The 27,651-nt window shown below is 38.0% G+C and overlaps 1 protein-coding gene across 2 annotated transcripts in view; it reads left to right on the top strand.

The window, feature by feature from the left end:
* Positions 1–27,651, top strand: part of Kcnip4 (potassium voltage-gated channel interacting protein 4) — a 499,704-nt gene that overhangs the window by 383,653 nt on the left and 88,400 nt on the right. For both annotated transcript variants that reach the window (XM_027936761.3, XM_027936752.3), the window contains exon 2: positions 12,035–12,159. In XM_027936761.3, coding sequence (XP_027792562.1) covers positions 12,035–12,159 — 125 coding nt within the window. The remainder of the gene's footprint in view (positions 1–12,034; positions 12,160–27,651) is intronic.

The following is a 27,651-nucleotide window of genomic DNA, read 5'->3' as shown; positions in this document are numbered from 1 at the left end:
GGAGCAGAGAAGGCAGGCCATGGAAATGAGTTAAAGACAGAGACAGCTTTATTTCAGATATGCCCCCTTAAAGTACTTGAAAGACAAAAGTTATTGAAATAGCTTTAAGCATACTTTATTGTTGGTTAGTGCATCTTATTTTTGGTTATCTGTATGGTGAAATTTTTTGCTTTTCATTTGATTTTTCTACTCTTTTTGGTACCATTAATTTAGGCCAGAAAGGATGGAGGGACAACAACTTCCAAAAATCTATGTAAAATATTAAACAAAAACTTCCTGTTTTTCTTTGTTTATTAATTTCATGCTCAGCCACTCATATTATTGATATGAGTTATACATACCCATTTTTCATTTGCCTAAGAAGTTACATTTGAGCTAAATTGGAGTCCTGTCAATGAGTCTGGTCTCTGCTGGCTTGTTATAGACAGTAAGATGGGAACCTAACGCTTTAAGCAGACTCAAGTTTCCACTCTACCAGATCTATAAAATACGGATTCTGGCTATGTTATCTGCTTAGATTGTTGGGTTAAATTTTAGCCTTCTTGCTTTCAAATTGCCTTCTTGACAAGGGATTTGGAGCATCCAATTTTATGGGCAGCCATCCTTTTTAGAAACATCAGTCCACCTTTGCTTGCAAGTCTTCATTCAAAAAAGAAGAATATCAAAAGACAAGTTCTAGAAATGAACAGATAGAAAAAAACTTTACTTATCTTTTAGCAAAAAAAATTTTCATCTGCAATATTGGGTAACAAAACTCAGCTGTAGTCTGTGTGTAATATTTTCTGAATCTCTCTGAGACAAACATATTCTCCAGTGAGTGCTTCTGAAGGTAATAAAATCCATAGTTGATTTATCTAAATTATAGTGTCAAAAGAATTAACTCTTTAGGCAAGCAGATACTAAAAGTACCCATGGAAAATTGTCATATAATAACAAAAACCATACATGCAGATTCTATGACATACCATGTATCATTCAAAATAATCTAATACATACTTCTGTGTAATCTTCTATCATGATTACCATTTTGCAGATGAAGAGACTGAGAATGTGAGGTATTAGGTGACTTGCTCTGAATTATACAAGTACTAAGCAACAGAGCTTGAACTCAAGCTCTGGTCATTTAATTATTTGATAATATATTTTTCAATACCTGCTACATAGAAGGTATTATCCTAGGTACCAAGGATGCAACCAAGACTAAACCAGACACTGGTCTATCCCACCAGGGTCATACAATCTGATGGAGGAAATGGGGCAGAACTTGTGCTTTGTTGTCACATAGAGCCCTCTCCTAGTGCTGTTTTCAATATTTTACATACATTGTTTCATTTTGCACTCCTGACAACATTGTGCTATAGTTCCTAAAGAGATTGTGGCACAGAGACTAAGCATTTAGTCTAGAGTCACAGAGTAATTAGGCAGTAATTAATAATAATAATAATAGGAAGTAATTATTAATAATCACAATTGATGTCATCTATTGATTAATTCCTACCTGCCAGTAAGCAATTCAAATGATCTCTCAAAACAACTTTATGAAATTAATGCAAATATTACCCATAGTTTATAGATTTTTAAGTTGAGGTCTGGAGAGTTTCATATATTGTCCAGTGACAGAAATTTGGAAATAGATCCAGGAAAAAATAAAAATTTGGAGCAATTGAATAATTATTTAGAATTAGTGTGTTATGATTTAGATCTGGAATTCTCCTGAAAGCTCATGTGTTGAAGGCTTAAATCCAGAGTTGATTTATCTAAATAATAGTGCCAAAAGAATTAATTCTTTAGGTAAGCAGATATTAAAACTACCCATGGAAAATTGGTCCCCAATGCAGTAATATCTAGAGGTGGGGGCTCTATTTTTTTTGTTTGTTTGTTTGCAATATACTATATTTATTAATTTTGCATACAACCTGAAATTAAATTATTTCCCAGATGCACATTCCTAGAAGACAATATATGCATTATAAAAGGAGCTCATGAAAACTAGTTTAACAAAACAAATAACTAAAACCACATCAAATAACAACTTCTAGAAGAAAACATAGGATCAACACTTCATCATATAGGGTGCCGGCACTGACTTCCTCACCAAGACCCCGAAAGCACAAGAAATAAAACCAAAAATCAATAAGTGGGATGACATTAAACTAAAAAGCTTCTGCATAGCAAAGAAAATGATTAAGAACATGAAGAGAATGGAATGGGAGAAAATGTTGGCCAGTTACTCCTCTGATATGGGATTAATATAAAGAATATAAAAAGAACTCAAAAAACTTTTAATACCCCCCCAAATAAATAAATAACCCAATCAATAAATGAACAAAAGAGCTAAGTAGAAACTTCTCAAAAGAAGAGACACAAAAGACCAATAAATATGTGAAAAAGTATTCAACATCTCCAGCAATCATGGAAATGCAAACCAGAGCTACTCTAAGATTTCATCTCATTCCAATCAGAATGGCAATGATCGAGAATACAAACAACAGTAACTGCTGGTGAGGTGCTAGGGACAGAGGTGGGACTTTGGGGAAGGAATTGGATCATGAGGGCTCTGACCTCATCAGTGGATTAATCCATTGAGAGCTGGATGGGTTCACTGCTTGAAGGTGGTGGGGCATGGTTGGAGGAGGTGGGACACCAAGGAGTTGCCCTTGGAGACTGCATCTCATCTCATGCCCTTTGCTTTTCCTCTCTCTCTGCTTCATGGCGGCCATGAGCTGATCAGCTTTCCTCTGCCATACTTTTTCCCCCATAGTGTTCTGCTTTACCTCAGGCCCACAGCCATGGGGTCAGCTGGCCATGGTCTGAATCCTCTGAAACCGTTAACCAAAATTAACTTTTTCTTTGTTAAGTTGTTTATGTCAGGTATTTTGGTCACAGCAACAACAAAAAAAAACTAACACATGTGCTTCCAGGCACAGTTCAGCTTCTTGTTAAGTCTAACAGTAGACATAGAGGTCAGTGACATGCTTCTATGAATAATGAAAAAAAAACTATCATTAATTGAATGTTCACCATATACCGGACGTGTATACCACCTCACTTAATGCCTAGAATCAACTCACTCTGTAATATTGGGTACTATTTTATTATTATATGATTATTTAATTAATTGTACAATTAACTATTCTGCTTTTCTGACAATCCTAAAAAAGGAGGGAGGGTGATGTTTGCTTATCAAGAAATCAAACACCCAAATAAAAATCAGAAAACTAGTAGCAAAGGTTTTTGTGACAATATCACTTCCATTGCAGATTTTAGCTCCAAATCATTCCCCTGATATGCCACCAAGAACTTAGTACTGCTACTCTCACCCAAATTCCCTTGGTAGTGGATTCCTAGGGAATCTCCTTACCTCCTTAGTTGATAGAGGCCGTCTGAGTACTGTCTACCTGAGTACTGTCTACCTTCTAACTCACACAGTGACATCTTATGAAATGGGCATCATATTTTGCCTAAATATATTTCCCATATATTTATTCCTTTACCATAGGCCTTTCAAATGTATATCTTTTAATTAACCATTTCTAAAACTCCGTCAGCTTCCTATTACCTCCTGAAATAAAAGTGGGAGTAAGCCTTTTGCTGAAGACTAAGGACCAAAAGTTGGCACCTATTTTGTTGTGATTATTTCTTGCAGTTCTCTTCTCTTTTCAAACTAATGTCCCCTCCTTTGTTTTCTGACAATCCAAGTCACTTCCGGACTTCAGGGTCAGTATTCTTGGGTTTAAGTCCCCCGACTCTATAACTTCCCTTTTTCTATGTCTTTCACAGCTTTCATCCTTCTTTCCAAAACTGATTTCCTCATCTCTAAGAGCAGGGTGGTATTTGCATACAAAATTGCAATGCTTAGAACTAATAATGAAAGTGAAAACAGTTTTGTTTACTATAAAAATCCACCCATAAAATGTTAGCTACTATCTCTGTGGCTCACAGGCTTTTTCTAGTTCATTCCACCCTCACATCCATACCTGCTTCTGGTGCGGCATCAGAAGATCTTTAAATCCATTGACACAGGAAGGATGAGGACTCACTCCAGCTAAAGAATTGTCACAGGCATTTGGCACAGTGCTGCACTCAGAGTCAAGGAGACCAGGGTATGGGCCTAGTTCTGTCACATAGGTGCCCAATGGCTTTTGAAGGTAACATTCACTTTTGAAGGTAATAACCACTGAAGGTAACCTTCTGTATCTAAATACCTTTATCAAGCTAAAGGGTTTGATTCAAGGCCACTTTAAATTCCAAAATAACTCTATTTTCTGCTTAGATCCCTTTGCTACTAGTTTTCTGATTCTTATTTGGGTGTTTGATTTCTAGATAATTGGGGCATTGTCTATTCTCCCTCCTTTTCTGTGCTTAGAAGAAAAGCAGAATAGTTAGTTTCATGAACCCTAGATCTAGACTTCTCAGAGTCCTTACCATGGCTCTGCTACTGTGTGTGGTGGGAAAGTTACTTAGCCTCTCTGTGCCAGTGTCTTCATCCATATAACAGGAATACAGCACCAACATTATTGTGCTGGTACTTTTACAAATTAATTTATGTAAAGTGCCTATACATAGCAAATGATGTCAAAGTGGTTTGATTTTATTAGATTTTTAGGACAGATAGTAGAAAGTCTATTAAAGTTCAAGAGAAACACTCTTATGGCGTTTTTAAAATAGTGAACTAATCTGCCCTATCTTTCCTCATTTCTCTTTTTCATTACCTTTGAAAAAATCTTTTTCTTTGACTGTAATCATATTCAGTGTTTTGCTTTCCCTTATTAGTATCATTTTTTTTTCGTCTCTCTTTATGGGTAAATTCCATCTTATTCCTTCTTTCCATCCTCAGCTTCCTATTGAGTTCTATTATAGATTTTTGTTGTGTGTTATGTCTGGCAGTATAATTTTTATTTCTCTCACCAAAGATCAATTAAGACCCTATCACATAAAAAATAATACTCCTTTTTTTAGGGGCCCTTCATAATTGCTATAGTAATAACATGACTAATGCTGAAGACACATGCCAATTAGGTGATTATTTTTTAAAGTCTAAACTCACTAAAGAATTGTTTACACCTATAAATAAGATAAAGACAATCCATTCATATGTACCATGAGCAAAGCTCCAGCAGTTCACCTCTGGGTTGCTATGTTTTATAACAGATTGAATTCAAACATGAAATTGCAAAGCAATTCAAGTCCTTCTAGAATAGAAATTGCAATGTCATTGCCAACAAGCACCTCTAACAGAAGACGTTCGAACTAATTGGCCATTTTCGAAGTACTTTTCATTTTCAATGTGATATATGAATGTAAAATAGGACAAAGTGCTAATTATAAAGGATTTTTTGTTCCCAAAATATATTCAGAGACAAGGCTGATAAAAAACATCTTTTAGAATAAGAAAAATTGGGGAGTTCCAATAGCTTGAAGTGGTCTGGGGAGGGCTAGGACTCCTGCAGGGTTTCAGATGGATTGATGATGTTCTTGTGGGCTGTGCATGATTAGCTTGGAATTAATTGCTCATATACTCTCAATGTGCACCTGAAAATAGCTCCTGGTGGGTGGATGGGTGAAGGGCTGTTAGACAGGGGGAGTCAAGGGGGTTCCCAGTCCTTCTCCTTCTTGAGATAAAAGTTTAAAGTTGCCAGAGTTTAAAGAGCTGCTCACAGGGCCTGGCCCATATTTGAACTCTGTCCATGAAAGTCAAATGCTGGAACAGGAAGAATAAAGGTTTATGACAGGTCCTGCCTCCCCCTCATCAGCTATGCAGCTGTGCAGACTTGAGCAAATTCACGAACCCCGGAAACTCTTTCCCGCCTGATCATCTGGCCAAACTCTGTCAGCATAGTGAGGAGAAGAAAGACGAAATCAAGCACTGAAGGTCTCACATCCCTGCTCATGGTTGTTGTTTGTGGTACTGGGGACTGAACCTGATACCTCTGGTTACAGGTGACGAGTTCTGCTCCCCCACATGTTGATTAGAGAAACCTAGAGGCAAGCCTATAAATCAGAGTTTATTTAAAAGGGGTAACATAGACTTCTCCCATGAGGGAGAAGGGGGCCATAGCTGGCATCCTGGTATCCCAAGAGCTGAGGGTGTTCTGCCTTTTTTATATGTCTTAGGCTTCCTTTGTTCTACTGCTCTCTTCCCTTTATCTCTCTCCTTCCTGCCTATATGACTAGGACCACAAGATGCTTTGTAGGATGGCCAAAAGGTGAGAAGCAGATGGCAGGGAAAGGGCTTAATGGAGCAGCCCAGGACACATTAACAACTTTTATAACTTCCTCTATGGAGGGACAATTCCTGGGACCGGTTACTTTAGCAACAGGTTGGAGCTGGGGTAGGTTATCTTGATAAGGGTAGAGGAAGGCTCCGAAGGTATTTCAGTTCCTCAGGGGGCAGCCTCCAACCTCCCAGACTCACTCAAATTGGCCTCCTTGATTTGACCTGACTTGATTTACCTATCTATACTGATTACCTGTCTAATTCTAGCTTCAAACCCAGGTCTTCAGATATGCTAGGCAAACACTCTACTGCTCTGAAAAATAGCTTAGTAAATATTCCTTGAGGCAGCTTTGTCTTAAGCAGATATATCAGACTTGAACTTGAAACCAACAGCATCACCTCTTTATTGCAGAGTTCTCAGGGGTAGTCTCCACTGTGATGGCCAAGACTCTTCCAGCATCGGGTAGTGGAGAGCAAAAGCCTAGAGCACAATTTGTGAAACCTCCCTCCAATACCTGTCACTGAACTAAGCTTATAAATATTTAATAACATACAACATATCACCAGAAAGTAATCAATCTTACCATGATTTTATTGTCACAGGGATCAAATCACTATTAGATCAGTTTAATAAAAGGTAAACTTTTGGAGTAGAGATTCAGGGGTGTTATTATTACAAATGAGATAAAGCAATATCATCCAAGCAAGCTGAGGCTTTGGCCAGCCAAATCAATTTCAGCTCAAATAGAATTTTAAAGTTACAATATTTATGAACTTTTCATAATGAAAAATCAATATGTTTCTATAGAAAAGTCATGTTGCATTTAGAACGGGGATCTCCTGTAGATATACCCATTATCCTAGAGTGCTTCAGATATTTATGCATCTGTGTCACTTTTCTGAATTGAGCACTGTTAGTAGCTGCAACCAAACTGGTCTTGCTGCTAGTAGGTGGTACCCAGGTAAAGTGGGAGGCTTAAGCATCACAAAGAGGACTTCTCTGTGTGGATGGGCTGAGCTCTCTATGGAATGATGCTATTCCTGATAAAATGATTGATTTCTGCACTGCGAATCTTCTTCACAACCATATGCTGGAATAGGCGCCTCACACTACTGGTTGCTTGTGAAGCAAGATCTTCCAAGTTCTTTTCTGGAGGGTCGGATTTGACCTTGAGTAGAGTTCAATTTGCCTAATTATGAGTTGGGCTGTAATCAGCTTCTACTGTATTTTTAAAGAAAGGGGAGAAAGACACCTATTTTTAAAACTCATTCTGTTGTTCCCTGGTGATTTGAATTCCAATTTCTAGCCCAATTGTGTCATGGCCTGAGGGGACTGTTGACTCAGACATAGGACAACCTCAACCCTGAGAAACTTAAATCTAAGGAACAAAGAACAAAAGGAGACAGCCTGGAAGTTCAAGAGTGTCTTGGTTTGGGAATTTGTTTGTCTGATGAAAATTAAATATGTTAGAAAATACCTGTATTAAAATACTATTTGTATTCAGCTTGTCTCGGGGTGCAAATGCCGTGTTTGAATTAGCTCCTCAGCAAGATGCCTGGGTGGCTACACTGTGGCAGACCCTGGAGACATTTAAGAGGCTAGAGTCCCACCTAGGTCTGGCTTTTGTCCCAGAGAAACCACTCAGAAGCCCCAACGCGTATTTCTCTCTGATAAAAAGCAGAAATATAAACAGTCCCCGTTCTTCCCTGCCTTGGTTTCTCCTCTCCTGTGTATCTATTCCTCCACTGTCCTATAATCAGTAAGGACAGCAACTTCTGGAGCCTGTTGAGCTCCTCAAGGTGTTTTTGCACATTTCCTCTGAAGAGAAATTTAGGCATTGGAGTTTATGGCCAATTAATTCATTTACAGTAAGAAAAAAAAAAAGATTATCCCTAGGATTTTAAACTCAAAAGTAATACTGTTATCATCGCTTAAAATAGCATATTGACTAAGCTTATGATCTGTGGTCTCAAAAATCCAGGAATCAAATCCCAGCTTTATCCTGTGACCTTGAATAAGTTATTTAAACTTTGTGCATCCAAGTTTACTCCTTGTAAGATCAGGGTAGCAATAAGCGTCTCCTACCATTTTTGTCAAAATTAAAAGGAGATAATATCCCGTGAAGCTTAGAGCAAAATTCTGTAAGTAGTGGTGGTTTTTATTTATTTATTCCAACACACAAACCCTTGGGGGACTAACCACATCTCAATGAGCCATAATAGCAGGTTAAGTCTTCATCCTGTGTATTTTGGGGCCACAGTACAGTCCATGACAGGACCAGAAGTCAGATTGCTGTAGGTTAAGGGGACAGCAGATTACAGGAATTGGACCCAGTCAATACTGTCAACTCTTCTGAGAACTTTGACAGTTATGGGTGAGAAAAGAGGCTTTCATGTTAACATTGTTATTTCTCTTGGTATTATAGGAGAGTATGGGAAAGCAGAAAGAACATAAGCTATTTCATCAAAGATTTGGTATAAATCATGTCCCTACCTTTTCTTCTATGTGACATTTGGCCATGCAACTCTTTACCTCTGTGGGGCTCAGTCTCCATTTACTTGAAAAATGGATGTTTCTATCTCATTGTGGGGGTTTTATGATTTTTGTAGAAAAAGTCACCTTTCCCACCTCCTGGAATACAGCAGGAACTCAATAAATGTTAGACAGTATATCAAAATCCCCCAAATGATGCTCTTAAAAGGAGCCCGAGTCACACAGTGAAAGCAGTCCTGTGTGGAATCACACTCTGCTCCCCACAGAGTCCTCCTGCAGGAATCACAGTTGATTGGACTTGGTGGTGTTGTTCTTTAAGTTTATCATATGCTGGTACTTGGTGATGATTTCAGGTATGTTTCTAGATCCTGTCAGCCCCTAGGGATAGAAACAGCCCTTTGGCAAGTAAAAGTCATTAAGAAGTAAGGTACAAGGCAGACACTGCCCGTGTGTCTCCTTTTGAATATTGCATGTGATGATCATCCTATCACACACACTTAATTCGATTATACTGACCCTCCAGCCTTGGGCCTTTTGTCTCAGACTTGGCATTCGCAAATCTGTGACAGCTGGAGAAAGAAACCCTTGGTAGTGTGGTTCAGAGTTGCCGCATGGTGCAAAGGCCAAGGGGTTAATGTGCTGTTTTGTCTCTTGCTAGAGGAAGGGTCCCTGGGTCTAGACAAGGTCATTCCATGATTGAAAGACTGTTCAGAAAATCTGATTAAAATTTCCACTTCTTTCACCCGTGCTGTGTTTCTTGAGACAATAAATAAATGGTGATTCTAAAGAAGGAACTTAAGATCTCACTATCAACAGACAAACTTAATTTTAAAAATATTTCCTTAGGGAAAATCTCTAATTATTCTTATAGAAAAAGGTCTAAGGGCTCCAGAGGAATGGAATTGATCAGCAGCACCTTTTTTATTTTTTTGAACTGAGTATTGAACCAAGGGTACTTAACCACTGAGTCACATTCCCATTCCTTACAGGGTGTTCCTAAGTTGTTTAGGGCATGTTTAAGATGCTGAGGCTGGCTTTGAACAAGCAATCTTCCTACCTCAGCTTCAGGAGCCACTGGGATTGCAGGCATGCACCACCATGCCCAATGCAACATCATCTTTTATTCATTTTTCATTCACCAGAAAATTCTTAAGTGACTGAAGGTATCACAATGTTAGGTCCAGAAAGTATATAGCTATATAAAACTTTAATTCTGTCTTTAGGGGACCACAATGGAGAAGACAAACATGAACAGGTCACAGGGTTATTTAGATATCTATGAAAGAGGGGGTGTGGGAGCTCTGACCAGGCTATCATCAGTTCTGTGTATTGGAACAATCCAAAAAAGCTGTAGAGAGGAAGCATTAATATATTAGCTGCATTATGAAAGATCTATACATTTTAGCAGGTAGAAAAGGAAAGGAGATCATTTTAGGTTGATGAAATTATGCTTAGAATGACAAAGAAGAAGCTTACATAAGCCATTTTTCTAGAAAGCAGAAACTTTCTATTTAATTTTATCTACCTATAATAGGCCGGTTGCATAGCATTTATTTATGTGTTGAGAAATATAATAAAACAACAGAGTCCAAGACATTGGACCTACAGCAATCTTCGGAACAACATCTTCTTTCATTTTCTCACTTTAGGATGCCTTGGGTGAAATCAACCCATTTGTTGAAAGGAATGAAAAAGAAAATTGAAGTGATGCTATTTGAGCTTATTTGATTTTCTCCATAAATCCCAGTTTGAGGCCCATGTGTTAATGTCTAGCTGCGTCCTCTGAGCTACTTTAGCTTTTTGCATTACTGTAGGTACACATCCTACTTACTTTCTCATCAGTTTTATCCTTATCAGCTCAGAGGTTACTCATGGCCTTCCTATCTTTCTGTATCTCTTTCTATGATCCCAATCTTCTCTCAGTATTCTGAAGATTTGTGTATTGCTACTGCCAAATAAGTTAATATGATGTGAAAAGTATAAAATGAATGTTTGCTCGTATCTCCTGTTACTCACTTTGACAAACACAACCATCCTGAGTATTGTTTCTTCATCACTATAGGTCTTGTGTAAATCCTTTGAGAGCAATGATTACAACGTACCAAGATTAGTGTCCCTCTGACCTTCTTTTTCTTGCTAAGCAAGAGCTCTGGTCCCATGATGCCCTCAGCAAGGCAGGGCATTAAATAGGTGCAGATATTATCAAGAGACAGCATTGTTTCAAAAATGGTGCAACTTAGGAGGAAAGCCATGGCTACATATGGGGCCTCCTTCATATGGGAGTTTTTATTTCTTGCTGAGTTCCTCCTATATGGTGTGACCTGGATGGAAACAGGAAGGATTCATTTAGAACTCCATCTCGCCACACTGCAAAGAAACTGGACTGAAACGTGTGCTCCTTTGAGATAAAAACACAGAGATCCTAATGTACCCCCAATACCTCCAAACTTGTGCTTACATGGGTCTAAGGCAAATATGAAAATATTCGTAGATGTTACTTGGGGGCAGGAAAGATACAGTGGACAAATATCTTTGGTATCAATTTTGTTAAGCAAAGTTGAACAGGATTCTTTTTTGCAGGTCTTCTTAAAACCTATATATCCCAATATATTTTTCCAAAATTACAATACAGCATTTACCGGACATATGAGCATAATATTCTTTTTGCATAAAGCATCTTTGAGAAATTGTAGTGAAATTCACAAAGCAAAATAAAACACATTAGATTTTGGTATCATTACAAACTCTTGGTTGCAAACAGGCCTAATTAGAAGTTCCTCTAGACCCTTGTCTTTTTAGTATGCACCTATGGAACTGGATTTATGGCAGTCCAACTGGCTGCTGCAGGTTATTTACCCTCATCAGCACTTGATATGAAAATTTTTGTTTTAACCCCAGGTGAAATACCGGGTTCCAGTGGAATCCTCTGAGAGCATTAGCAGAGTTCTCTGTTGTAGTTGCATGGTACCGAAGGCAATGCAGTTTTTCATCAAGCTGCAGTTCCATTTTTAGAAGAGTACTTGGTATATACAAAATTTTAGGCTCAATTGTGAGTGAGATTTTATACTTTTTAAATGATGTAAAAACGCAAGAATTGTAATGTCTACATTAATCACTAGAATGTGCAAAAAACTATCATGTATAATTGTCTTGCCATTAGATCAGAGAAATATAAAGACGGCTATCAGCAGTGTGAGGATTCTTCCTCTGGGGACAAATCACAGATATATAGCAAACATTTCACTCTGTTTTCCTGTATTGCTCATCATGAGCTTTGGTGAGCAGGGACAGGTCTTAAGATTCTTTCTGGTTTTCCTCCACAGACAGTGTTGAAGATGAACTGGAGATGGCCACCGTTAGGCATCGGCCTGAGGCCCTGGAGCTTCTGGAAGCCCAGAGTAAATTTACCAAGAAAGAGCTCCAGATTCTATACAGAGGATTTAAGAACGTAAGAACTTTCTTTCTGACTTTACCTTTACACAGTTCTCAGAGGAGCTTTGAGAAGTGAGAGGGCGGGAGGGAGACATACTATTCTGAAAGAGCCCTACCCTATGTGTGGTTCTTACTAATCCTATCTGGTTTTAATATAATCAATATCTGTTTGGACTTTGATTCACTTTGGCATACCAATGCTGGTACACTGTAGTTGCCCGTTAAACGAAGGTACTGAAAAAAAATTACTCAATTCAATATTTAGTTGGACCTTTTGTATGTGTGTGTGCTTCACATACAATATCACCATTTCAATAGCTTCATTGATCTCTTCACTTCTTAACTATAATCTAACACTTGACTTATTGATTGGGGATCATCAAGTAACTCCGTTCCTGGCATTGGAGAAAAGTTCCTACAAATTGTATTGCTTGTAGGTAGTCACCAAGTTTGGTTCTTTGTTATCCATGTGTGCAGGTGTCCTCCTTCCTAGTGGATAATCTTCAGAAGGAGTGATAACCCATGCATACAGAGGTCAGGGGAGAGAGACAAGGAGTGAGTTACAACAATGTATAAGGCACACATTTCTCCTGAATACTTGGTAGGAGCTTAGTGTTAAGCTAGATGATTCTGGTTATTCAAAAGCCAGAGAAGACATACTCTGTCATCAAAGATCTTATGGTCTGAATAGGAGTGAAGACATTGTCATGAACCCATTTAAAAATAACCCATTCATATATATATATATATATATATATATATATATATATATATATATATTTTTTTTTTTGACACAATACCTTTATTTTATTTATTTATTTATATGTGGTGCTGAGGATCGAATGCAGTGCCTCACATATACTAGGCGAAAGCTCTACCGCTGAGCCACAACCCCAGCCCCAAATAACTCATTCTTAAAAGTGCTAAATGATTATGTATCAAAAAGCATAGCAACCTCACATAGAGTTTTTTTCTACACATCTATAAATCGAAGTAGGTAGCTGTTCCTAGAAACCCAAATTAAGTTGCTTTGATTCCCCCCAAACCTATACTCTAAAGAGACCAATTCCATGTCTTTAGAGGCTTGTGGTATCCATAGATTTCTATCAATCTCACTACCTCAACTGCTGCTTTTGTCTAGCCTCAGGCAGACCAGATGAGAAACTTTGCCTACTCTTTGGTACTCACAACAGAACTTTCTTCTGAGAATTCATCCTCTAGTTGACTTTTCAGGATATTTTTACAGGGTTTTCATTATGCACATTGCACATACACAGCCTTCCACCATTTCCCTGAGTACATGGAGGTCTGCCTTCCTCCAATTCATATCCACATCCTTCTCCATGTCATAGGATTTCTCCTTTTCCCCCCCTCATTGTGCAGAAGGGCTTCCTTCCACTTCCAAACCTTGGCCATCTACAAACACCCAGGCTTTGTGGTGATGGACTGGGGCAGCAGAGGCTCTGATGGAGATGGGTGCTCGCCACAGAGACAGGACTCTAATTAAAGGGAATCTTGAGTGTAATCTGAGATGAACATCCATAAAGAGAAAAGGGCTTTGAAAACTAGTTTAACAAATCATCGTTGTATGTCTTCTACAGTAGTTTATGGGTCTCAGGAGAAACAGCTGCACAGTAGAAACACACTGAACAGCAACAATGGGAAAGGAAAGGAGGCAAAGCCAACCAAATGTTGGCTAAATTAAGTCAATGCTAAGAGAAGGCTAATCAGAGAGAAAGACTTGAAATGTGCGCATTTACAAAGTTTAGAAACATCTAAACTTCTCTATTCTAGCTCAGATATCTTGAGGTAAGCAAGCTACTGTTTCTTTTAGCACTGAATTGTACAGTAGATACCAATGGCTGTCCAATAAAGCAGTTCTTGGTCTAACATTCCAGCATCCCTGGGTTCCTTGAGTGCTATTGAGTTATTAGTTCACTGCCGTCACTGTAGGGTCTTTCCATTTGAGGACTGGCTACCTTTTGTCCCATTTGCTGTAAGTTGGAATCATGATTACTGCCAGCATGAACCTTGAAGCCAGCATGTCTTACATGCATAGCACTTTTCAGTAAATTGTCAGGCTCAACGTCTGCATTCATTGCTCTTTTTTATTATTTTTTCTTTGCCTACTTGTTTTGTCTTCTCCCTTTCCTCTCTTTCTCTATCCTCTTTTCTCTGCCTATTTCTCTACTCCTCTTTTGTTTCTTTCCATTCTTATATACTCTCTTTCCCTTGTGCAATTATTTCCTCCTGTATTTCACTTCTTCCCCTTTCTTCCTCTTTCCCTATTTCTTCTTTTCTATTTCTCTATTACTCTCTCTTTCTGCCCTGCCCCACTCATCCCATGAGACAAATTTCCTTCAGACCTGAATGTGCCAAAGAATATTTTATGTACTTCCTTAAAAGATTTCACAGTTTGTTCATAAAATATCAGTCAATGTTTCTGATGAAACAAACAAGAGTGGCCTTTTAATCTTTATGTTAACCTTCTCAAGTGCACAACTCTAATAAATGTGCCCTGAAGTCTGGCAAGGGGGACACCAAAGCAGGTCAGCAGCACACATATTTCACAGGAGGGAAGCGATCTGAGCCGGCTTCCGGCAGAGAGAGCTGAGCAACTGCCCTTGGTTTATGGAATAGCAATTATCTCAAAGTCCTGAAGATCAAAAAATCATTTCCCTGGAAACAACTGGGATGCTCATTTTTAATGAAACCTTTTAAAAGTCTCCATATTTTGATTAAAAGGATAAACCATTCATCAGCATTTTAAAATAGTCACACTTATATGAAAGTAACTCAACTTGCTGGGCACTCCTCTAGGTTTAGCTTAGCAATTCTCCAGTTTTTTTTCCCCATATAGTACCTCTAATAATATTCCCTCTCATTTTCAACACAAGATTGTTAAAATAAATGGGCAACAGGAGAAAGAGAAGGTTTCTCATCTCTTCAGACTATTTTTAAAAATATTTTTTTAAGTTGTCAATGGACCTTTATTTATTTATTTTTATGTGGTGCTGACAATCAAGCCCAGTGCCTCATACATGCTAGGCAAGCGCTCTACCACTGGGCCCCAGCCCCAGCCCTCTTCAGCCTATCTTGCTCATTGAGTCACCCACACTCTTCTTTCCTCTCACAGCTTGCTAAACAGAGTTTCAAAAGTGGGCAGCTAATAGGGATGGAGAAGAATGTTCTATGTATTTCTGCACCATTACTGTGCTCAGAATCACCTGCTCGGCCTTAGCCTGAATGATGATGACTTAGGACACTGAATTTGCATTTTTTGGAAGTTCTCAAGTGATGGAGATGCTGCTGGTTCAGGGTCCACACTTTGAGAAACACTGGAGTAGTAAAGGTATCATGAGGTTTGGTATCACTCATATTTGGATCTGTATCTTACTTGTTAGGGCAGCTACCTCTGACTCAGTGCCTTGGTTTTTTTGTCTTTAGAAGTTGGAATAATGATAACAACATCATTTTTTTCTAGAAATAAACCTGAGATTCAGCAAAAAAGGAGTTTGTGGCCCATAATACAATATAGTTATGTTTTCCATCAATGTGAGACAGTCATGGTTGGCCTACATAGCTCCCAGGCAATGTCTTGGGCATTGGACTACATAATTATGTACTAGAAAGGATGCAGAAAGATACAAAGTATTGTCAACAGATCAGCAGTCTCAAATTTAACTGCATGTTGCAATCCTCTGGGGAGCTTTAAAAATTACAAATAGTTGAGTACCATGCTTGGTGATTCTGATGTAATTGCTCTGGGAAAATGTTCCAGCATCAGGATTTATAAAGCTCTTTGGGTAACAATAATGTGCAGCCAAAATGAGAACCACTGAACTAAATGTAAGAATAAGTCAGGTTCTTATATACCAAAGAATTGACATGATTGTAATGATCCTTAACATGTCAAATACCAGTGACTAGACTAGCTATATTGGAACCTTATGAGGTGTGTGTGTGTATGTGTGTGTGTGTGTGTGTGAGAGAGAGAGAGAGAGAGAGAGAGAGAGAGACAGAGAGAGAGAGAGAGAGAGAGAGAGAGAGAGAGAGAGAATGAGAGGAAGAAACAGGCTGGGAGACAGAGATAATACTTCTTATCTCTGATGATTTTGATTCAATTCTGTCTAGTGTGATGCTCGGGAATCTTTTTTTTTTTTTTTTTTGGTAGTGCTGGACATTAAACTAAGGGCCTCTCATATGCTAGGCAAGTAGGCAAGTGTTCTCTATCATGGAGCAACAACCTCAACACCAAATAGCTGAATAGCAATTTTTTTTTTAATTGCATCATAATAGAGAAGGAACTAAATCCCACAGTAGAGAACAACCAACCTAGAAACACATGTAAGTTCATATATATATATATATATATATATATATATATATATATATATAATTTTGTTTCTTGTTTTACTGCTCTTTGAAAATCAAATAGAACTTATTCAATGTTAGGTGATCACAAATGTCTACTAGGGCATTAAGTTTTAAATGATGGTGTCTCTTTGCCATTTCCTTTTGTTGATTAATAATTTACAGCTTATTCTTCCCATGTTTTAGAGCATAAAATGAGGGGTAGATAGACCTCTATGCCAGAGAAGCCTCGTTCCTTCCTCTCTTGGATCTTTCTCTGCTTCCTTTTCTTTTACTGTTTTGAATTCTAAGAGATCAAAGTATCTATTAGACTCAAATATTATTTTTTAAGGCAACACTTTCTTACTTTTTTATATCCCTTTGCCTAAAAATGCTGTGTGAATACCCTTTTTACCTAAACATGTGAAATATTTGCATTCAATTTCTATTGATGTTTAACGAATCACACTTAATGTCTCACAAGGTGTCCATTCATCAGGTCACAGTTTTGAAGCTCAGGAGTCCCTAATGATATAGCTGGGTTCTCTATTTAGAAGAGGACCTGGGATCCTTGAGCATAGCCTCCTGGAGCCAACTCATGCAGTTGGTAGAAAATCCAACACTTGAGTTGTACACCTGAGATCCCACTTTCTTGCTGGCTATCTTCTTGGAACCCTCCAGGCTGCTGCTGCCCATAGTGCTTTGCATTGTGTGCCTTTCACAGTTCATTCAAAACACAGCAGCCCCAGCTCAACTCTTCAGAACTACCAAGGGACAGTCTCTGATATGAAGGCACAGTCTCATATGACACAGCATAGCCATGGGTTGGACATCTCACCCCATCACCTTAGCATATCTCAGACTCAAAGGGAGGAGATTTGAAAAGTGTGACTCATTCTAGGGGTCACATGTCATCCCACTAGACTTTTTGAGTAGGCAACAGTCTCTGTAGAGCAAAGCAGCTGAACTGGGTTGACATCTCAAGCAGAGTTAGTGCCTATCCTCAGTATTTTGCTTATAATCCAGACATTTTCTTGGAGATTTTACCAAAAATCGCACCAAACTTTTTCTTATTTCCACAAGAAATTTATTGCTGTGGCCAAAGGACCCATCAAGAGGTTAGTGATTTTGATGAGGCTCTTCTAGACTACACCTTATTTGAGAACTTCAATACTAAGACCTTTAAAAATAGATGAAGGGAACTAGGGAGGAAATTACAGGGATCTGCATTTTCAACAAGGTATGAGTGCATAAGTCCCACTTGTGGTGGGAAGGAAGGGAGGAGAAATTTCTCACATTTGTGGCAAAGAGAGAGACCTAGTGATTAGGCTAGAGAAATGCACTGCTAATTGGAAAAGGCAGTGCTAATTGTATAAGGCAATTGCTTCTCTGTTTGAGGAAAGCTCTCAGAGACTGTGTGACCTTCAGTAAGTCACTTCACTCTTGGAGGCTTCTGTCTCCCTGTCAGCATATTAGGAATTAAGATCTTCCCTTTGAACCATGAAGGGAGGTATAATCATTGCTTTTGTTCAGTTCTTGAAAGACTCAGATGAAAGACCTGTAAGTGCAAAGTATTACTCATGTATTTTAGAAGCAAGGTAGATGAGCAGAATTGAAATGCTTTTTCCTATGCCCCAGCATAGTGTTCTGTTAGACTCTCAAGAAACAGGAGTCTCGGAGGAGAAGGTTGTGTATAGTGCTGAGCAGCCTGCATGACTTCCCTCTGACTTCCAAGAACTGGCATAACCCAAGCTCCCTCTGATTCAAACCTAACAACTGCCCTTTCTGACCTTGGGCAGGTGGCTTAGCTTCTCTAGCCATTGAATTCTCCTTTGAATGTTTAGGATATAAATACCTATATGGATGGCAAGATGGAGAGGTTTTTTGTTTTGGTTTTTTTTTTTTTTGGTTTTGTTTTTTTGTTTGTTTGTTTGGGGTTTTTTTTGCACAATATCTTGGATTTGGTGTGTTGTCAGCAGGTAGTGGAGCTCATCAGTTGTTTCCTCTCATTCTTCTAAGTACACAAGTAACTAAAATTCCCAGTGATGTCATCATAAAGCCTACTAATTATGTATCAGTTAATGTCATTTAGATTCATTCAATGGTATTTAGATCTTTCTTGATTTATTTGTTTTTTATTTTAAATTCATAAAATGATATACTAAACATTTGGATCATGCAGGGAGAAATAAATTGAAATATTTGAGGGTTTTACCTATAATAAATTTCTCATCCCATTTTGCTAAAAGTAACTAACCACTGTTAACTTTCTTTCTTATGGTTGTTGATATTCTCGTTTTGCTTTGTTTGTTTGTTTTATAGTCTCAACATTTAAACTAGAGTTTGGTACACAGTAACCAATTGCTCTTCCACTGATATATATCCCCACCCCAAGATATTTTTCATATACGCATATTTGCGTGTGCATGTATGCATGCGTGTGTGTGTGTGTGTGTGTGTGTGTATGTATGTATGTAGGGATTCTTTTTATTGTGTTGGCAATACAAATATCCTGAAAATTAACTAGTCCTTCTTAATTATTAGCAATTAATCATGAACATTTCATTTGATTTTTAAATAATGAATGTCCCCATGTTGGTCAAGAATCCCTTGATATTGGACCTTATGAATCTGACGTATTTATGGACCAAGTTCTTTTATATAATACCTAAATTTTAAATTAGTTTTTAATTTTATTCAGTGACATGCACATGCAGCATGTTTCATCCCTTGGCTTTGCCTCTTAACTCTGTCATTTCTCATTAAAGGGTCCCTTCCCCTATGCAGACATCTAGAAACCCAGGCACTATTCTGTGCTCCTCCCTCAGGATCTTCTGCATGTAATTCATCTCCAAGCATGGTTAATTCTTGGACTTTGTGTGTTTCCCATCTGCCTCTTCCTGCCCTTATCTACTGCTCTGCCTCTCACATGCTCTGTCATCTCTCAACTGCATACCAAGCAGAACTCAGTCTCTTGTCCCACTTTGGTCTCCCTCTGAACCATGAGCCCCACTACACCCAAAGATGTCTTTCCATAGAATGGCTTTCCATTCTCATTAGTAGACAGACCCAATAATCTTACATACTGCTATTATTTGAATTTCCCCAGAATGCATGTTGAAATTTAATCCCTATTTGTGATGTATTAAGAGGAGGAATTTTCATCTGACTATAGTATTTGGAAGTGGAATCTCTGGGAAGTGATTAACCTTAAATGAGGCCTGTGTTGGTCAGTTTTCCCTTACTATAACAAAATTATTGAGATAATCAACTTATAAAGAGGAAAGATTTATTTTAATCCATATTTTTTTAAGTTTTCAGTCTATGGTAGGTTGAATCTATTGCTTTTAGGCCTCTGTTGGGGCAGCATATCATAGCAAAGAATGTGCTACAAAGCAAACTGTTCACCTCATGACTAAGATGTGAAAGAAAAGAGTATGAGAGACCAGGCTTCCATAATCTTCCAATGCCCAAAGGACCTCCTACTAGGCCTTACTTCTGAAAGTTTCCACCCCTTCCCCAACGGCATCAATCTGGGAAACAACACAAGTATCTTAAGGGAACATTACAGATCTTACTATAGCAGAGACCAAAGTAAAGTAGGGAGACACTCTAGACAGCTGCATCAGGAGACTAAGGAATGAAATGTGGTGTAGCCAGAGTGAGCAATGGAGAAGGTGAAGAATATTACACATGGTGCAGGTTCAACTGAATGGGCATCTTAATGGTATGAATTAAAAAGATAAGTAAATTTGAGGTCTCAAAGTTATCTTGTAAGTTTTGGGGTTGAAAGACTTACAGGTAGGAAAGTGTCATGGGGAAAAGATATGCCAGGGGTTCCCAAGGTTATCTCCAGGTTTGATGATTTGTTAAGAGTATTTATGGTATTTAACATTTAGTCTTATGTATGGTTGATTTATTACATAGAAAGAATGCAAAGCTAATCAAAGGGAAAAAAGACATATGTAACAATATTTGAAGGAAACCTGCCCTGGAGGAGGTTTTTAGAACTTCCTGTGTGTTCCCCCTCATCATACTTATCTGGAGTTTCCTCTTCACTATTTTATCCTTCCTCATTCATTAAGTTCCTTTGAGGCAGGACTGTAATGTCTTTACTCCAGTATCCTCAGCCCTTCAGACTATATTTCTTATAAAATAGGTAATTAATATTTGTAAATGAATGAACAACTTCAAAAAATATAGGGACCATCTTAGATGAAGTCTTTATCTTCTCTCACTTTATTTCTTTTCATCTGGTGAAACTGAAGAGCTATTCATTCTCTCTTGAAACAATAATGTATTGATAGAAGGATTGAAAGGGCATAGTTCCTCAATTAAGAAACTGTCCATATGGTTAAGCAACTTTTATTGATTTTACCAAGTACAGATGGTACCTTACTCATGATGGTTTGATGTAACAAGTTTTCAACTTTATGATGGTGTGAAATCAATACACATTCAGTAGAAACTATATTGAATTAAGATGTTTTCATAAGCTAGAATATATGGTACCATACTCTTTTGTGATGTTGTGGCACAGCAGGTCACAGCTCCCAGTCAGTCACATGATCATGGGAGGAGATGACTGACATTCTACAGTGTAAGTTGTGATGTTCAGAAGTTAGGTGTATTGAATGCATTTTCAACTTATGACAGGTTTATCAGAATGTAATCCCATTAAAAGTAAAAGAGCATCTGTACTACTCAAAAAATGTAAAGAGCATCCTCAGTGGTAGCAAAGAACTTCTTTTAGTTCATTGTGAGTGTATTCAATGTTTTTTTTTTTTAATCTGATAGATAATTTCCTGTTCTGCTCATCAAATATTATCTTATCACATGGGTAGTAGGATCTTGGGAGCTTAAGAAACACTGTTTCTTTTGCCATATATTCCAAAGATTGTACAAAAGAGATTGGGGTGGTAGCACTCAGCACATCTCCACATGTCTTAGTCATTGTGGGGCTTACTGCTGCAACACAACATCCCAGAAGTTCAGTGTCTTAAGACAACAAGAGTTTGTTTATATTTTATCTCCTATCTCATGTATGCTATCTGGACACTGGGTGTGATTTCTTCCCAGTTTATTGAAGACATTCATTTCCTATAGTGGTTTCCTCTTGCCCATGCTCTCAGCATCCTCCACTAGACCTTGCATCTGGTCCTCAGTTGAGAGAAGACAAAGACAAGGAAGGCTGTGGGCTATTTGATGGGCCTATCCTGGAGTGGCAGACATCCCTTCTGCCTGCATTCCACTGGTCAGAACTTGCTCAGGTAGGCCACCTGAGTTCAAGAAAAACAGAATAATATCATCTTCCTCCATGCTCAGGAAGAAAATAAAATTGTATCCTCCAAATGAGAACGTGTCATGGGGAAAAGATATGTCAGAGTTTCCCAAGATTATCTCCAGGTTTGATGATTTGTTAAGAGTATTTATGGGATTTGACATATAGTCTTATGCATGGTTGATTTATTACATAAAAAGAACGCAAAGCTAATCAAAGGGAAAAAGACACATGTGAAAATATTTGAAGGAAACCTAATACAAACTTCCAAGAGTCCTTTCTTATTGGAGTTACACTGGATGTGCTTAATTCACCAGCAATGAGTCATTGTGACAATACTTGTGACATTTTATCTGGCAATAAACTGCTTAGATGTCCATTGTCTAGCATGTCCCAATCCCAGCCCCCAAGAAGCAAAACAGATATTCAACATAAAAAGTATTGTTTGTACAAAGAGTTTAGACACCATGAGTCATTTTTAACAGAAGGTGGTTATAAACTCTCTTGAAATCTAAGTTCTCAAAGACTAACCAGGCAGCCTTTCCAAGGACAGCAGTGTCAGACCTGCTTTATTAACAGTTTTCTGCACAAAAGTATACATATTTTGAAGTACAATTTTTATGTGTAATTAAGTTCTATTTCTGGATACCCTTGGGCAAGATGTGTCACCTCTCTGGGCTTAATTTATTTCATCTGCAAAATTGGAGAAATAGCATCTCACAGATGGTTTGCAAAGTTAATGAATGTGAAACAAAGAGCTCTGACCCCCTCTCATGATAACACTCAAAATATGGGTGAAATTATTATTATTATTATTATTATTATTATTATTATTACTTTTATTATAATCACTGTCAGTATCACTGTTATCATATTGCTACTATGAATTGTGTTATTCCTAGAAGCTCCTACTTTTTCTACCTCACTCTCAAACTTTGACTGATATTTCACAAAAATTTAGAAAACAGATTATTTCTCAGCCCTGTTAGGAGTTACCCAAGGAGACATTTGTTATTAGTGCACTTTACCAGGGTTACTTTTAAGTCTTTTGAATTCCTGGAGAAACTAACATAATCTTTCTCATCCGATTCCTTCACTAGAATTTTTTGTAAACCAAGAGATAACATAATTTGTGATCCTGTAAAATTCCAATGCAACATAAACATGTAATTTTTAAAACCAGTTTATATCAAGGCAACTCCTATATAAAGCATATATTCACTAGAAGCATTTTTTAAGACTCTCAGATTCTTCATTCATCAATGTCTTCATTCATCTTCATTCAACAAGAACAGTCCTAGAAGGAAGATCCCATTTTATTTTTCTCTTAAGTCACAGTTGATTTGGTCCAGACTGATGGGGCCGTTCTGCTTCCAGGACATCATTCAGGAAGCCAAGTTTCTCCCAACTCTGTCCTGCTACTCTTGACTGCAGTAGAGTTGCCATCCGAACTGGGTAAACTGGGTCACTGTCATGATTAGAGCCTAAGGGAAGGTGACAGTTGTAGGAACAAGTGGCTATCTTAATTTAGAGATAACCCAGAAATTATTTATACCACTTATTTTCTTATCAATGGCTCAAATATCCTCACATGGAGCACCCAGCTCTGGGGGCAGCTGGGAAATGTAGTGTCTGGTTGAACAGCAGTGTACTTTTATAAAAGGATGAAACTGAATTCAGGAAACAACTAGTACTCTGCTTAAGTCAATAAGACCTCCTTCTATAGAATTTATCTGGTGCATATTTCTAAAGATTTCCTAAGATTGAGCTAATACTCCTAAGACAATCTTTTTATAAGTCTGGGAGCCAAGAGTCAACTGTTATTTCAAACTCAAATATCACTTCAAGGGTCAATATTACAAAAGTAATAATAAGTCTCTGTCATATGAATGCTTTGAGGTTTCCTGCTTCCCTTAACAGTGCACCTTAGAATTGAATGCATACCAACTTCAAAAACCGCTTCCTCCAAGGAGGCTTGTTCATATGATTTGCTGTACATGGGATGTAGTCTTCACAGCAGATACCCAATTCAGAGTATTTGCACAGGTAGACTACTGTGCAAATCAACTCTAACAGCATTTCTCCTTCTTGTTCTTTCTGAAAATGTATTGTTGGGAGCCTAATAAATAATTTTTCAGATTTAGTTCATGTTCCTTAAAGATCTTGCTATGCAATTTGCATATTTTGTGGTTAAAACTAAAAACAAATCTGAGGCACCATTTATCACTGCAAGCTGCTGGCAGTGAACCTACTCCACAAAATCAGATCATTTTGCATTTCTTACAATCTCCACTTATATGTGTTCATTAATACAATTCTAACTGGCAATTATTCCAATGATCCTGGCAGGCATTCAAATTTTCATTAAAGTAAGTTGCCAAAACTTTGGAAATCTTTTGATGCTACATTTGTGTTGAGTATGTCAGGACTAGAAGTCCTCAGATATGTATTGGTTGATTTAATTTGAAGAAAATACAAAGGTAGAAAATGTGTAAAGGAACATGAGAGAGAATTAGTTATTTCCTTACCTGTACACATCCTAATGAATTATGCTTAACATATAATATTCCAACTCCCATAGAATCGTAGAAGACTGAATCAAAATTGCTCACATTAATCTTCTCCTTATTGTTAATGTTTTCCACTAACATATATTGAACACCAGATGTTTATTAAATTTTATTATATGCCAAGCTTTGTTAATATTGAAGATATGCATGTATGTGTTTATGTGTGTGTGTGTGTGTGTGTGTGTGTGTGTATATACATTAATATAAGAATTGTTCTAAACACTCGATTCCCCAGTGGAGGAAGTGAAATATGCATGAGAAAAGATACTTTAGAGCACATTATGATACATTGAGTGGAAAAACTGACAGAGCTCTGTGAAGGAATATCATGTGGATACAGAAGACCTAGAGAAAGCATGAGGATACATTTTATATGCCAATTGGGATACACCGTGTGCCCATTTTTTCGGTCAAATGCTAATCTAGATACTGGTGTGAAAGTGTTTTGTGGATGTGATTAATATTTATATTAGATGACTTTGAGTCAGATTAATATTGTGACTGGGACTCACCCAATCGATTGAAGGCCTTAAGAGCAAAACTTGAGGTTTCCTAAAGAAGAAGAAATTCTGCTCCAAGACCATAATATGGAAGTATTATCTGAGTTTCCCATCAGCGGTCTATCCTATGGATTTGAGAATTTCTAGTCCCCATAAACACATGGGCCAATTTCTTAAAATAAATCTCACAGATAGACAAATATAGGTGCATACAGATATAGTTTGTAGATATAAATACAGATATTTAGGTTTCTTGTTGGCTGTTTCCTGAGAACCCTGGTTGACACAACAGATTTTTCTGAAGTTGAGGGTTTTGATGTCAGACATAAAGAGAGAACCTGATATGAAAAGAGCAAGGGAAGCATTATTTGCAGAAGACAACATAGCACGTATAAAATGTCAAAGTCAGGAAAGGATTTATTATATTCAAAAACCAATGGAGGTTAGGGTGACTAAATTGTTATTCTTGGGGAGAAAGATAGATGAGCCAGCTGGGAGGCACGGAGAGGGTCAAGCAAAGCCTTGCACGCTGGATGTGACATCAGTGTGCAGAGTGAAACCAATAAAGGTTTAAGTAGTGCATGCCATGATCTGTGTTTGGACAAAACTTTTATTCGACACATAATAGTTTGGTCAAAGAGGAAGAATGAGAAAGGAAACAATGGTGAGGGAGAAATTGCAGGTATCGAGCCAGATGCAATGGTGGAATGATTCAAAAACGTGATAGTTGAGATATAAAGAAGTGAAAGGATTGGATCTATTTTGGAAATGAAAATTGCAGAATTTGACAAATTTTGTAATTGAACATGGCCAAAAGGGAAGGGTAACAATGTAGATGATTCCAAGGCTTTTTACAAGCAAATAGGTACTGCTACCATGTATCAAGAAGCAGAAAACCAGGGGACAAAAACATTTAATGGGGCTGGTACTCTTAGGAGTTAGTGAGCAAATACTTGGATTGAATCTTATTATGTTTAATAAATTCCAGTGGTTGGAAATATGATAACACATAGTTAAAAGGGGTTTGGGGGGACTGTTGATATAAGTTTAAGTCATCAGCATAAATATTCCATTTAAGTTCATGAGAATAGATGATTACAATTATTATAAAATTGGCCTGTATTGAGTATATAAACTGAGCTACCTCTGTTCAAAATTATTTTTTTAATTTTCTTAGAAGGCCTCTGAAACACATTTTTTAAATAAAGGAATTGAGGCACAATTGTTTACACAATCTTCCCAAGATCATGGCAAGGAAATGGCAAGCCTTATATTTGAACAAAAGTACTGACTCCAGATGACCTCAGAGAATGCTGGAAGAGAGATTTAAGAAAGAGGAGTCAGTCTTTGGAAATGCAGGATTCTGAGATTAAGAGGACCAATAAAGGATGAGGAGGCATCAGAGGACACTGAAAAGATGCAACCAGAGAAGTAGGAAGCAAACCAGGAGAATACACTGTCACAGGAGCCTAAACCCATCAGCCCCTTAGGAAGTAAAAACTGAATGTTGCCAACTATCAGGTAAAACCCTGTGATAGTAAGTAACAGAAACCTGATCTTATTAATAGAGAAAAAAGAAGTCCCAGAAAGGATCCAGGGCAGCTCTCTAAATTGAATGAAGACATTAGACCCAGGCCTTGCAGGATAAAAGGGCCTGGGAGGCTCCAAGCATCTGCTGGAGTAAACCAGGACCAGCACCAGGATATTTACTGAATGACACCCCACATCTGCAGCAACCACGCCTTATTTATATGCAGCAGCCATGTTGGGTTCCTTTCAAATAGCACAAGTTCTTTGCAAAGAAATAGCCCAAATCTGACATGTTCAGGAGGAAATTTGGACACAGGGCTTGTGCTCCAGCTGGGACAGGAGGAGGATTAAGGACTTCACTGGCTCACCTTGAAGTGACCTTCTGTTCTTGTCCCAGTGCCTTGATTTTCCAGGATCCCCCAAACTCTCTTCATCATGGTCTTGACAATAATCTTGCCCACAATTTACTTTTTTGCACATTGTTTTAAATAATAATAGCAATAACTTGTAGACAAGAGCTTCTGGCTCTTTCCAGAGTTAAACCTTTACTTTCCCTGCTGATTGGTATGGATGCTTCTTTCTCATTCTTCTGATGTCATCTTAATTATTTATTAGCTCCCCTGATCTCATGCCCAGGTGGGTCAAACCTCTGTTAGGCTCAGTTTGTTCCTTTTTTAGCATTTATCATCATCATCTGTAATAACTAATTAATTTGTTTATTGTTTAATTTTATAATTCCATTTGGGATGAATGAGGACAGGGCCATTGCTGTCTGGCGTACCCACATATACCCAGTACCCAGGACTTCTTCTGGCACATAGTCTTTCTCAGTAGATACCTCCTGTTTGAATAAATAATATGTTAAATAATATATTTTTGGACAGCTCCCTGCTCAACCTTTGGCAGGGCCCTGGGTGCTTTGGAAAGGGCTCTATGATAAAACTGAGGCTTAAGGGAATTTCTCTTCACCCCAACTCATACTCTTAGAGACCACTCTGCTGCTTTATCTCTGGTTTCAGTCCAGGTCTATTCCACCTTTCCAGAGGAATTTTCTGTGCAGTTATAGATTCTGGAGCCCTCACAAGTCTTGTCTGCCAAGGATTCTTGGATCCCAGGACCTGTTTCATGGGGTACACTTCCCGTTTCACCACACATCTAGGTTAGGTGTGACTCTGCCTATTTGCAAAAAGCTTTGGAACAAAATGTTAACAAAGGTTAAGGAAACAAAGCTTCTCTCTTCAAATGCTTTATAAGCCTAATATAATGTCGTGGAA

The sequence above is a fragment of the Marmota flaviventris genome, chromosome 7 (assembly GCF_047511675.1).
Source record: "Marmota flaviventris isolate mMarFla1 chromosome 7, mMarFla1.hap1, whole genome shotgun sequence".
Taxonomy (NCBI): domain Eukaryota; kingdom Metazoa; phylum Chordata; class Mammalia; order Rodentia; family Sciuridae; genus Marmota; species Marmota flaviventris.
Note: the sequence above shows the minus strand (reverse complement) of the source record. Positions and strands in the feature narration are given on the sequence as shown.